This window comes from Camarhynchus parvulus, chromosome 3 (genome assembly GCF_901933205.1).
Source record: "Camarhynchus parvulus chromosome 3, STF_HiC, whole genome shotgun sequence".
NCBI classification, from domain to species: Eukaryota; Metazoa; Chordata; class Aves; order Passeriformes; family Thraupidae; genus Camarhynchus; species Camarhynchus parvulus.
Window position 1 is genome coordinate 51,757,953 of NC_044573.1, and position 13,514 is coordinate 51,771,466.

Consider the following 13,514-nt stretch of genomic DNA (forward strand, 5'->3'; position numbering starts at 1 on the left):
ACTGGAGGAAACAAGAGTTCTCTTTCTGTAAAATAAAAATAGTTCTCTACATTTTTTTCACAATCATCAGCAGTATGAGAATAAATCTATTCTTAACTGTGCTTTTTCTTTAGTGTTGGAAAGGAAGATTTCGACAAGACAAAGCAGAGAGGAGCTGATAAGAAGGGGAGTGCTGAAGGAAATGCCTGAGCAAGGTGATAACACATTAACTAGAATTTAGCTACTAAGCACTAAACACGTATGATAAAGCCACTGTTGCATTGTTCCCATGTAGTATAAATAGGTATGAGGAGACCAACTGAGAAGTGTGAGAGGTAATTTGGGCCAGCTGACAACTGAAGTCAAGGGATTTGTGCTCTGTAACTGCTTCTGCCATAGGTGCCCCAGCTGACCTCTGGTCATATCCTGAAATATTTTAATGCTCCTTGTAAATAATGTGACTTCTGTGGCTTCTGCCTATTGTTTGCCAGAATTTTTTTCTAATTAGTAATAAATCTATTTTTGAGTCAAGATCTGCTGTCTAAAGCCACTAGAGTATGAAATAAGAAATTTTGGCTGAAAACTTAGGGGCTTTGGAACCCAGAAAAATCAATATAATGCATTTCAGGTATCGAAAAGTATCAATGCTGCGATCATATGGATCCAACCACTGTCACACAGGCCACAATCGCAAATGGTGCCAGCATAAAACAGTGGGCAAGAAATCACTTGTTTCAAAATGCTCTAAGGTTTAGTATCTGGCATTAGCCAGAATTTACATTTTGAAAAGCATAAGTAAGCCAAGATAGATACCTCTGTGCTACATCCAATTATGTTTCTAGTGATATTCTCTCTAATATTCTTCATCCTTTATAAATATAGATTAAATAAAAGTCAAGTGAGTAAAATAATTTTCTGTAGCTTAAATTAAACCATTTGTCATTTTATCAAGGAGTCTAAGAACTCCACATTTTACAAAAATCATTTTCTCCTGGAAATTGTATTTTTCTGTGTGATCTGAAGAGTCAGTAAAGTATCAGTGTGTATGGGTTGTATCATACCCATAGATACTCAGCAGTAAAGGGTCTGTTTGTTGATGTGTGACGTCCCTTGTCCATACAGAGTTTGGCTAATTATCAGACTATGACATTCAGCATAGCTGGCTTCTGCACTTGTCTCTGCTACTGTCATTGTCTTAAAACAAGACTTGTAAACTCTTCATACCTCAGTTTGTCCATCTGTGGCTTTGTTGTGGGTTTTGCCATGTGCTTTACTGGGGACCTGTGTGACCTTGTCCTTTGAAGGTTGTAAATTGTAATTACAGTGGGAACAGTTAATGAAATGTGGTAACTTCTCAGGTTGGTTACAGTCTGAACATAAATACTATAGCTTGTGATAAAATTATGAATACTTTGGTCATCAGTGTCCTTGACCCTCTCTTCCATTCTTAAAGGGAATGGGACTTTGAGTTCCTTACAGGGATTGAGCAAAATGAGAAAAGGATATAAGTATGAACAATTTTTCTTCTTCCTCTCATATCAATCTGGTCTATGTTATCTTCATCACATTGTGCTTCATGCTTGATGAAAATCGTAATTTTTAATGACATTTTGAAAGAATGTGGCGTTAGTTTGAAGGTGCTAAAAATAGAGGTAGGAAAGACAGTTGAGGAGTGTGAAGGTAGTTAGAAGGAATGGCTATGAGGATGAAAGCTAAAAGAGGAAATTACACGGAGACTTGAAAAGTGAGAGGTAAGAAATGTGAAGAAGTGACAGCGTTTCACATGGAGTGAAGAAGAATGAAGTGGAAAGTGGCAAGTGCCACTTGGAGGCAGGAGGTGTTTGCAGAAGCAAGACGTGAATACGAGGTGGCAGTGTCGTATGTGGAGGCGGAGAGGAAAGAGCGGATTTCAGAAGCCCTGGAAGAGAGAAGCTGAAGAAACTGAATGTTGCAGTTAAGGTAAGTGCAAGTGTCAGCTGTAGTAAATTAGACAAAGTTAGGAAGGCAGAACTCATTTTTACAAATCAAGCTGATGTTAGAGTGCAGAAGGCAATGAAACAATCACCTGAGTGGGGGCACCCAAGGTGGTAGGACAGAGGCTGCATAATTGTGTAGAAACCAGGGAAGTGCCAAACATCCAGGTCTGATAACACACAGCAAGGAAGAGAAGTGGAATTGCCACAGTTAGTGAAGAATCAATGGGAGGCATCAGAAGAGATGCCATGTAGATTTGCTTACTTTCTGTATTGACAGCAAGAGATTCCTGCAGAAAGAAATAACCAGAGAAGAAAATCAGCAGCAATTTTAAAGTGCATGGAACAGAGAAAGCTGTAAGCCAGCAAGCATAGCACTTTTCAGCAATACAGAGACAAATAGGGAAATAGGTTTTATTCAGAATCAGAAAAACTCTGAAGCTGAGCTGGTCTGGATAAGTGAGTAAAATATCATCAAAGCTGATGAAGAATTTGGCTTGCAGAATTTAATTATTATATGATGTGTTATACAGGAAGACTTCATCTTGGTTCTTCAGACTGGATGATGTCTTTGTGGGATATTTTTATGAAGTAAATGGGCACATGCATTCTGAGAACTTCTGTCCAAATTCCTGGCTTATTTACATGCTGGGAGTGCACCACAGTAGTTCTGCAACTCTGGTCCCCCGTTGTCCATTTTTGGAACATGCTGGAATATGTTACAGCTTTGTTGTGGTCCATGCACACATTTCTTTGCTGTGTAAACCAAGCTGCAGGGATAAGAGAACAGGATGCTCATGAACAGACATGAAGGAGGAAACCAGCATGGACTTCCAAGCCTACTTACTGCAGAGGTGTCTACCCAAAGAACATGAAAGCCTGTAGAGTTTCTTTACAGACTTACTTTCCAGAGCAGATCTACAGCCTGATGTTTCACATTTCAGTAAGTCTTTCTGCTTTTCTTCCACAGAAGCTTGAAAGCAGAGGGATGCTGTGTGTTGTAAGTAGGTGCTAAGTAGGTAGTTAAACTGGGCAATGACTCTTTAATTTTCATTTCAGATGGTGATGTAACAGTAAATTTTGAAACTTCAAATGGACACACGGTAGCCATTGGTGAAGAAACCATACGGGAAGAAAATGTGGTAAAAGCCAGTGAAAATAATGGCACTTTATCAGAGAAAGCATCAGCGTCAGAAGGAAAAAAAGAAGATCAGAAAGGTAAATTAATGTATTCTTCACAGATTGTTTTTTGCCTACTTCAAATATTAACGTGTTCTTCCACTAGCACCTATACATGCTGTGAGTTCTGTCCTGCCACAAGGATGCCAGCAGAACCTGCTGAGAAGATAAGACTTGTGAAACACCACTATTCCCTCACTGGTAGGCATGCCTTTTCCTGTGCATGTGGTAAGGTAATAAAGAGAAGCATGATCTGAACATCACAGTGCATGCAGGGAGGTTCAGTTTCTAAATTCACTGAGCCTTTCCTTGTAGCCATGGCCAAGCTTTGGTGTCAGGTTTTCCTCTTATGAAAGAACACACTGAGTACATATGCATCACCTTGCAGCACCATTGTAGAAGTGGCTCATGGGTTGAATGTTCAAAAGTGTTTAAGTCACTTGAAAACCATCTATCATTTTGAAAGCAAGTTCTGCAACTCATTCCAATTGGTTTTCTTGGAATCTTAAACACTTGCAGTCCAGCACTTCACGAACCTTCAAGGGGCTGTGTCACTACTGCAAGCAGAAACTAGGCCATTTATGGAAAATGTACTTTATAGTGTTTTCTATAGATTAATTGTAGTATATACTGGTAAATATTTAGCAGTCCCAGTGCCCATCTTAATTTTGCTACCTTTACTCAGATCTACCTGAGTTTGACTCATAAGGAAATGTAAAGATTACTGTGGTATCACAGGATTTGAACCAATTTTATTTTCTTTCTCTACCACCTTGAATAATGCACCACTTCTTTCCCCTGTTTAAAAGTGTTCTTAAATAGTATTTCATTTATTGGATTTTCCTAGCAGAAAGAGCAAAGATACAAAAGATCAAGACCTTCATGGCTGGCTGAAGTCATGGAGGCAGGACAGAACAACCTTTCCAATGTCTTCTATTAAATTCTACCTAGTGATGAATGATCCTCTGGAGGTTGAGAGGGTCAGTTCAGCTAAAAGAAAAATTTGAATTCTTCTCAGAGCTACGTAAATCACTTGACTATTTAAAAAGTGGATAGATGTGCAAGGAGAATCTTATGAGATTTCTAGTACTTCCTGTCTCCCAACAAGGCAGAAATACAAGATTAGCCTTTGTCATGACATTTAAATACTTCCTTATTTTGGTGCCAACTAGAACCAGATGTGTATTGGGTCAGGGGAAAAGAGTTATAAAAGCCATGGAAAACTAATTTTAAATGGTCCTAACCCTTTAACTTTGGGGTTAGATCAGACCACTTATTATTTTGCGCATCACTAAATACAGCGTTTTGGAACTGTCAGGACTTGGAAGTTTTCCTAAGGTACGGTTTATTATTTTAGAAATAGACATTTCTACCCACGTTGAAATCCCTTCTAGCTGACTTTGCAGATTGTAGAACTCCAGTGAAGCAGGTCCAATATCTATTTCAACATCTTATTAGACTCTGCACTCTCTATATTGTTTTGACCTTATGGGGAGAAGTTAAAAATTATTACAGGAGTAGATTCAGTACAAAAAGAAAGTATAGCTATCACTCCAGTCCTTCTCAGAAAATTAAGAATATATGGAGGAAGGAGAAGAAAAACAAAAAATTAAAATTGGTATTCTGGGCTTCACTGAATCTCAATATGAGCATCCAGAAGATGCAAACCCCTGAAAGTATACTTTCCTCCTTCACCTAAACATGAAGTTCTCCTATGAGTTAACATCTTGAGTCCCCTGAAACAAAAGAAGGTAGATTTATTGCAGAGAATACTCTCCCCACACTGTGTAAACCCAGTACAAGCCACCCCACAGTCATTGTGAACACACTTCAGTTATTCTTTATTGGTAGCACACTAGGCAAGAAGGTGAGCCAGCCTGCTGAACTCAGTGGAAGAGTAAGGCCCACAGCATCTCACCTGACAGGTTAATCCTGGGTGATTTTTTTATGGCAGATGCAGCAGATTTGCATTACACCCACACCCACTGGCAGAGCAAGGAATCAACAGCTGCAGAGTGGTTTGCTAATACTCACTGAGCACCAAAATCAGAGCTGAAGCAGGAATACTCTTCTGCTAAGACCAAAAAATGTGCTGGTGCTTCAGATCACAGCTGTCCCTCATGAGAACTGAGATAGGTGGATTGAACACTAGCTGACAGTCAGGAGTAATGGCTGCAGGAAGTTCATCTTCAGCGAGGCTAATGTGAGGCTTCTAAAGTCATGAACTCAGGTGTAAATCTTGAAGGAAGATGTGTACACCTGCCACATTTGTAAGACCCAAAGACAGGATTAATTCCTCCTGCTTAGTAGCGTGGTGTTGTGCTGCATTTCCAACTCCCACTGAACCAAAGTTTGCCAAAAAATGCATCTCAACCAGTAAAGTTATAAGGTTATTCTAAAATGCTCTTAAGAAGTGGTGTGGTGGTGGTCTTTATTTGCCCTCTTGTTCAACTGGGTCTTGAAAATGGCCTTCTCATATAAACGTGATGGCTGCAGCAGCCAGAAGCTTAAAAAGAGCACACGGTACAGGCACACTGTGATAGTATGGTGAGAGCTGGCAGCAACAGGTTGTAGAATGTGGAATATATTAGGAGTTAAAACAAGTTAAAGGAGGAAATTTTTTTCAGCATGAGTTATGGAAATACAGTATCCACAGGGCAAACAGTAGGCTCAGCCATGCATATAAAAATGAGTAAAGCAGAAGCAAGTGAAGAAGACAGCCCCTGAAAGCTGTTCCCCTTGCTGCCAGGCAGTTCCATAAGGTGTGTACCCATCTGCTACCTATCAGCTCACAGGTGCCTTTTATATGTGGTGAAAAATTCTCCTGGGCGATTTAATAGTATAACTATTACTCTTTGTAGTAATTATGACAGTCATACAAGCAGGGTGTTTAAAAGAAAGTTTCTCCTTTATGGCAGGATGATAAGAAACAAGTGACAGTTTAACATAAAGCAGCTAATTGATGGATAAAGCCTTGCTATTGAAAAATCAGATAAATCTTTTTCTGAGATCATTTATTCATGTTGTGCTTGCACTGGGTTGACTTCTGAATTCTATTGTTTTGACTAAGGAAAGTCACTAGCATCTTTTGCAGAAAATAAAGAGCTAAACTATAGTTATTTTATCTGTGAGCCTTGCAAGGGATACAGAGCAGCAAGTGGACAGGCAGCAATGTCAGAGAACACCCTGGGTGTCTGGGCAGCAGACTGAAATCTCCCACTGTGCCTGGGCTCCTGAGCCATTGCACTGGGCTGCAGGATCCGCAGCAGTGCCCAGAGCTCCACGTTCCAGGTGGGGTCTGAGCATTGCAAAGGGGATCCAAGGAGTCTCTCTGCCTCCTGCCCCCTATAGCAGTGTTGGACAAGATCAAAAGCCACATCAGTAGAATAGGTGTCAGAATTGTCACTGTTTGCCTCCCTGGATATCAGGACATAGGAGGGTGATGCAGCATGCATGCTGCACATGGTGAAGCCTCCAGGTACTGTGTCAGAGATGCTTTGCTCCTTTCAACCCTCCCAAGACGTCTCCGGAACAGAGGTGGACAAGAGAACCCCTTATTTGTATCTGAGTTCAGTTTGTGAACTTCGGTCTTTGTCATTTTTGTCAGAGCAAGCTAAATCTTTTAATGATTCTTGCAGATGGTTCCAGATTTCATAGTTAGCTTGGGCTTGAAGAAGTGAAAGGCTCAGTAGCCATCAGCAAGATACTGCCTGGAAAAAACATTAAGAAGTTCTGTTTTCCATACCATCAGTCAGGCTGTGTTAGGTGCTGCTTTGATAAATAATTGCATTGCAGAAAGCCAGAGCTCTGTTACAGGTGCTGTGGATGATATGGGGCATAAGCTTCTGGAATGTTCCTGGGCCATTTATAAGAGATTGATCTTCTCAGGTTTCCTCATGTCTGAAGTAAGCATGAGTAAAGGGAACAGTTTTTAGTCCTGTTTCCAAATGAGTTGTTGGGCTACATGTGTGTATTTTTTCCCCAAGAGGCTAAGTCTCATATGAGAGCTGGAAAAGGTTCCAGGCCTTAGTATGTTGGGTTTATAGGTTCTTTCCTCTATATTTTGTCTGCTCTCCTTAAATCTGCCATTAAATTTAATCTTCTCTTATGGGTAACCAAAGGAAAGAAGGTTGGAGGCACAAAATCTGGTCTTACGACCATGCATAGTTACTCTCTAATGCTTTAGTTTGTCTACCAAGGAAGGTTCTTCAAAGTCTAATTTTCTAGGTTCCTATTCTCAGAGATCTTTTCTTTATTTCCCCAAAGCAGAACAAAACCTGTTTAAATGTAAGGTAGTAACCCTCATCTTCCAGGGTCTCAGACAAGAGCCTGCTTTGTCTCAGAAGATTAAACCTGCAAACCAGTCACTGTGAGAAACTAGGCAGACTTTCATCCCTCTTGTGTGCCTAGCTGGCTTCCAACACTCCCGAGTTCTGTAGATCATTGATATGAGCAGCATACATAAAAAGGTGTGGGCTTTTTTGCCTGACTCCCTAAGAATCTCTCACTCCAGCTGAGCTATTTGCTGGGTAAAACCAGTTCTTCTAAGAATAGTATATCTTAGATTCATCACCTGAACTATGTAAATGAGGCTGAATCCAAGTATTCTTAAAAGGAAAGCTACTCTAGATAAAGCTGTGTTTGGCCAGAGCCTGTCACTAGGTCAGCAGGGCTGGCTCATGCTGGTAGAGTGATGAGAGAGGCCCAGGCTTTCACCCAAAAAACTGTGTGCCTGAAGAAAGCTCCTGACTTGTAAAGCTGGTTTGTTTGTTTCAGTTTTTTTCTTTTATAGGAAACATATCCTAGTGTGGCTTCAGAATTAAGATTGTCCACATTTTTGTTAGGAACTAACTATTCAATTATTTGTGTATATCTTTACAGAAAGTATAAGAGAATGTAGAAGCCTACATGCCTTCCACCTTCCAAGATTCTCACAGATCAGCTGGAAATGTCTTAGGCTTTATCTTTTTTTTAGCAGCTTACTTCTTACACAAAGATTGAGCAGCTAAAAATGTAGAAGGATAGTCAGGGGTTTTTTTAAACCTTTTTTATGTTGAAACTAATGCAAAATACCTGAATGTGGTTGCTTTAGGTGAGATGTTACACGTGTCCTTTTCTCCCCTCTCCTGTTTTCTACCCTGTCTCTGTTATAAGGCCTCTTGCACTTGGTGATGTTGAAATTATGGAGTCAGTAAGATCTAGAAGTCTGCAGATGTGCAGATCTGCTTATCCATCTTCAAGAAAGATGAATTCAAAACTGCAGAGAGAGCTGCAAACAGCATTGTGAGACAGTTGTCCTGGTTCAGTGTAGCAAAACAGAGCCCGAGAGAGCCTGAGTGCATTAGATGAATGTTGCAAGTTGGTAAACAGCCAGGAGTGAGCATGGCTAAAGGACAATGCTGGCACAGGTAGAAAGGAACAAACAGTGCCTTGAAATACAGTTAGAGTGGAAATTAAAGGAAGCTTTCTAACAATTAGAATGGGTCTTTTCTTGAACAGAATTTTATTAGCAATTAGCAAAAAATGGAGCTGGTTAAATCTGAAGTTTATGAAAGGATTTGTCTGAGTTGACCACCTGCGTCAACACAATCAATGAGTCCAAAAAAGTGACAAAAGACACCTTGTCTTGTCCTGTGTCCCATGTTCCTGACTGACAGCTTCCTGGATTTTGATTAATCAAAACACAGCTCTCTGCATAGTCTGGAAAGGAAACTCATGATCTGCAAAATTCTTTACAGAGTTTCGTTGTGCAGGGAGTCATCCTGCAGAAGACAACAAACATACATTTCCAACTTTCATTTTACTTAGTGTTTCTCCAATGTGTTGTGTTCATCCTCCAGGAGGAGAGTGCTTTGCAGTTGATGGAGATCATGCACTGGTGCTGCAGCACTGCTGCTTTTCTCTGAGGTAGATCCATGACACCGTTCAAGCTGTACAAACAAAAATACCAGTGCTGTAGGACAAAATCCTCAGGTAGAAAAGCCTTCTGTTCCTTAGAAGTTCACAGAAGTAAAGAAAAAATTGTTGTGTTTTACAACCTATCCTCTGAAAGTATGCCCAGCATTTTCAGAGGTTCATTTGATCCAGAATTTGCAAAAGGTCCCACTTTGCAAAATAAGTAATCTGATTTTCTAGTGCATGTGACACACTGGCTTCTCTCTGAAAGTCTTTCAGATTTGACGAGTCCTCACAAGATCTGTTGTATATTGAGTACTTTGTAAATCTGACCATCATTTAGGTGTTTGCATGAGAACAGAGCTTTGTTAAGAGTCTGGCCCCAATCACAATTTCTGGAAACAAGAAAATCTGGTTTGAAAGTGAGGTTTGTTGAAAATCTGGCATTTGGAAAATTTATTCTAAATATAAACATATCATTGATCCAAATGCTTAATGAGATACTAACATTTGCTTTCCTGTTAAAGATGTAATTCATAAGCAAGTTGCTTTTACAGCAGATATTTCCACCAAGGTAGCAGTGGATAAAAGATATTCCTATCTGATGTGTTTCAGAGACCTTTTGTTAAAAGGTCAGTTCTTGATGAACAGATGTCTAAATTAAGAAAAACAACAGCAATAAAAGTGTGCTGCAACTGGTACTGAGGTATCTGGGGGATTGGTTTGAACAAATAAATGGGTCTGAACTGATTCAGATGCCTCCTTGTTTTGGCAAAAGAAAGAGCAGGCATGAAAACCAAGGGTCCATGTTCAAGCAGAATCATGTTAGGGAGGTACAATTACAACATAATTTTATCTGTAGTCATTTACAGACATCAGACCATCTCTGTCACTGCTCAAGATCAAGCCCCTGTTGCAGTTATTAGTTATTTGTATTACTACAGTGTTACTGTATATACCAGACATTTATTATAGCATCTTACATAGATGCGGAAAACCACAAGAATTTTCCAATGGACTTGCAGTAAAAGAAAGAACACTATGATTAGGCACTGGAAAACAAGAGGACACCAGACCAGGATAAAAAGCACAATAGTGGCAGGCTAAATATCATCAGCTTTGGCGCCACAGTAGAGGGGAGTTTGAGGGAAGATAGTCAGTGAGTATTCACAAAGCTTGAGGGTCAGCAGAGGAAAAGCAATGAAAAGCATCTGCTTCAAACTTGGCTTGTCACTGTCAAAAGCTGATATAATGGGCTGGTCAGGTAGGAACTGAAAACCTGTCTCAAGTAAATGGGAAACTGTACCATGGGCAAAATCAGACTGACAGTGAGATAAAAAAATGAAGCTTACAAAGATAAAAGCAACAAAGCCAATAAGATGCCAGGAGGAACAATATGGTCAAAGACAATAATCTTCACCACAGATTTCCTCCTGGTTATGAGTAAGAAGAAGGTTTGCTGTAATCAAGGGGCAGTCAAGACTGGATGAGAGGTGTAACTGTCTGAGCAAGTAGGATGGAGCTGTGCAGGAGTCTGCCAGTCTTCGGAATGAGGTACACAACACTATGAAAAGAGCTGTCTTAGACAAAGGTAGGGTTCCAGTAATGGCAAGGCATTTCTGTTAAAATAAATGCTATATAAACTGCCAGTTTTAATCACAGATGAAGTCTGCAAGCAAGAACTTTGATGTAAATGAACTGCTACGGTTTTGGTTTTCATTTATAGTTTTTAGTTTTTTGTCTACAGAAAAATTGAAAATTATAGGTTGTCACTAGGATGTGTTTATTTGCAACTAAATAAAGTTTTAGCCTTATGTTTTATTTTGTACCTTTTTTCCTGATTCAGAAGATAAATTCTGATATACATTATTTAATCAGTTATATAGTTTAGTGTGGATTGACTGTATTACTTTAGAATATGGTTAATGCTGTATTACTTTTTCTAGGTTATTCTTTTTTTTTAACATTTTCTCTACTAATGACCTGAAACAAAACACAGTTATGGTATATAAGTAAACAAGTTTTCAATTCTTTCTTACTAGTAAATAAAATTTTAGCATTATGGATCATTAGTTAATACATATAGCAAAGAATTGTTTACACTTATATTTCTGATCGTCATGTCCTTCAGGATCTTCAAAATATAAAATCATATCTTCTTTTGCCATGTTTATTATTAATGGACTTGAAATTTTAAAATGTCCTGCTTTTTCAGAATTATATCACCATTTCAACTTTGAATGAAGGTAGGTAGAATTTCACAAGGAGACCCTTTTGCTGTAAAAGAAGGTCAAAATGTAACAAATAAAGATGTTTCTTTCTCCATCCGAAGTCTTTCTATGGGAAACAAAGAGATGGTATAAGAATCTGTGCTCAAAAAAACGTATTTGAAAGTTGTAAAAGGTTTTTATGAGATGGTGCTTTCAAAGCTTTAGCAAAAGCATATTAGTTTATAATAGGCTGGAAATAAAGGAGGAAGACACTGAACAGTTAATTCCTTCAGCTCATGAAGACATGTGTGCATGTTGCTTATAATAACTGCAGGTGATGCATTAGGTTCATGTTAACAAGCCTTAAGCTAGAAGTTGGAAAGGCTTTGTTTCTGAGAGGAAGATTGTCTTTGTTGTCTAGCACATTATTTGTTTTTTCATCTACTAATCTTAAAATTAAAATGTGTTGCTTATCTCTTGGGAATCTTTAACATGGGAAAGAAGAGAGATGAGAATGTCCATTTAATGTGTGTGAAGAGTGAGACTCTAATAGGAACATAATGCAAGAAATGAAATGGTTTTCTCTTGAGTGATAGAAGAGACTGTTAAAAGTCTCTTCAGTATTAGCTTGTCTTCTTTCTTCCCCAGTCACAGTTTTCAGTAACGTGCGAACAAAGCCTATATGATTCTGATGGAATGCTCTTGCTTCTATAATATCCATTTTCAGAAAGGTTTGGGAAGGTTATCTTGAGACAAAATGGGCATAGAATCAGTTTAGTTGAATAGATAAAGATTCTCATCTGGGAACTTCAGCTCTTCCACCTGGGAGCACCAAGTTTTACAGCCGTAGTGATTATGTTGCAAAATCATACATTGGCTGTAAATGGCTCACCTCCATTAACATTAAAGTGCTGGCATTAGGCATGCACTTTTTAAATTCTTTTCCTGGTCATCCCCACTTACCCTTTGGTTTGCTGGCTACAAACAAACCAGGGGTTTTTTTGGATGAAACTAAGCCAAAAGTTGTACTCAGGAACTTGTACTCCCTCCACCACTAGTCATGCAATCTGCAGAACTAACCTGAAGAAAGTCCAAAGTCAAGTCTCCTGAAATGCAGATTGTGGCTATGGAGTCCTCAGTGCTACCTCTTTCCCTCTGCAGAGCCATTAGCATTTCCATGCCAAATGATAACCTATCTTATTTAGCTTCATTTGCTTCTGAAGAGTAAAAATACTCTGAGGAAATTACCCAAAATAAAGCTGCTAAGAGCAAACAATATGCAGGTCAGAAGAATTAATTCCTTCAGGGGAAAACTGGGAAAATTTCTGCTGTGTAGCCATGTCCAAGCCTGTGGCTGGGAGAATGGCCCTGTTCGCATTCAGGTTCACATGAATCTGTTTTACAACCTGTTGATCTTAGTGTGGGTATGGTTAAAAAGAAGCTGAGGAGATTTGTGAGAGAAGTAAATAGCATTCCCTCATTTAGTTTTAAGCCAGCACTCTAGTTTGGGATACTGAATGTAAAGGCTGATCCTTGGAGGTCTAGATTAGATGAGTCTGAGAGAAGTTCCAGGTAGATATTTTCCATGAGAAGATCCTGGGTTGAGGTGAACAGTAATTTTCTTCTGAGGTAATACTGCCTTAAGAAGCAGAAGGTGAAGTCTCTCCTGATTCCCAAGAGCTCAAGCAGCAGAAGTAGTCACTGTTGTGAAGCTTGCTGTTGGATTTATGTTGTGTATGTCTGTGTCAGTTGGCTTCTGTTCACTTTCTTACCCATAGAGAGCACTGGTCACTGCCCAGAAATTCCGACATCCCATGCTCCACCACTACCTAAGCCTAAGCCTAAACCTAAAAAAGCTCCACTACCACCAAAAAATGCCATTGCCGCTTCCACCGCCAGCAGCCATAAGGGTAACGAAGCACCTCATGCTAAAAAAAGGGGAAAGGCTCCTGCTAAGCAGCCTCCTCTCCCACCACCCAAGCCAACAGGTGCCAGTGCAAATCGAGAAGCTGGTGAGTACTGCCCGTGCAGTGCAGCTGCCGTGGGTGCATGTGCATGGGGCTGCTTGGCTTGGTGACGCGTGCCTTTGGACAGAGCAGTGTTACTGAGGAGCATGCCATGGGTGTTTGTAGAGAGCTTCCTGCTGGGCTCTGGTTCTGCTGGCCACAAACACCCCAGACAACACACAGATCCCTCACTGTTGGGTGAACCTATGTACAACACTGAGCACAACAGAGACAGCACTGAATTCCCAGTTCAAGTGATGTTGAATTCCCAG

The 13,514-nt window shown here is 39.8% G+C and overlaps 1 protein-coding gene across 3 annotated transcripts in view; it reads left to right on the forward strand.

The window, feature by feature from the left end:
* PHACTR2 (phosphatase and actin regulator 2) overlaps positions 1-13,514 on the forward strand; it is a 103,087-nt gene that overhangs the window by 64,373 nt on the left and 25,200 nt on the right. For 2 of the 3 annotated variants that reach the window (XM_030944852.1, XM_030944851.1), the window contains exons 3-5: positions 114-194; positions 3,012-3,170; positions 13,015-13,248. In XM_030944852.1, the coding sequence (XP_030800712.1) occupies positions 114-194; positions 3,012-3,170; positions 13,015-13,248 (474 nt within the window). The remainder of the gene's footprint in view (positions 1-113; positions 195-3,011; positions 3,171-13,014; positions 13,249-13,514) is intronic. The other variant, XM_030944853.1, reaches the window with a different exon arrangement.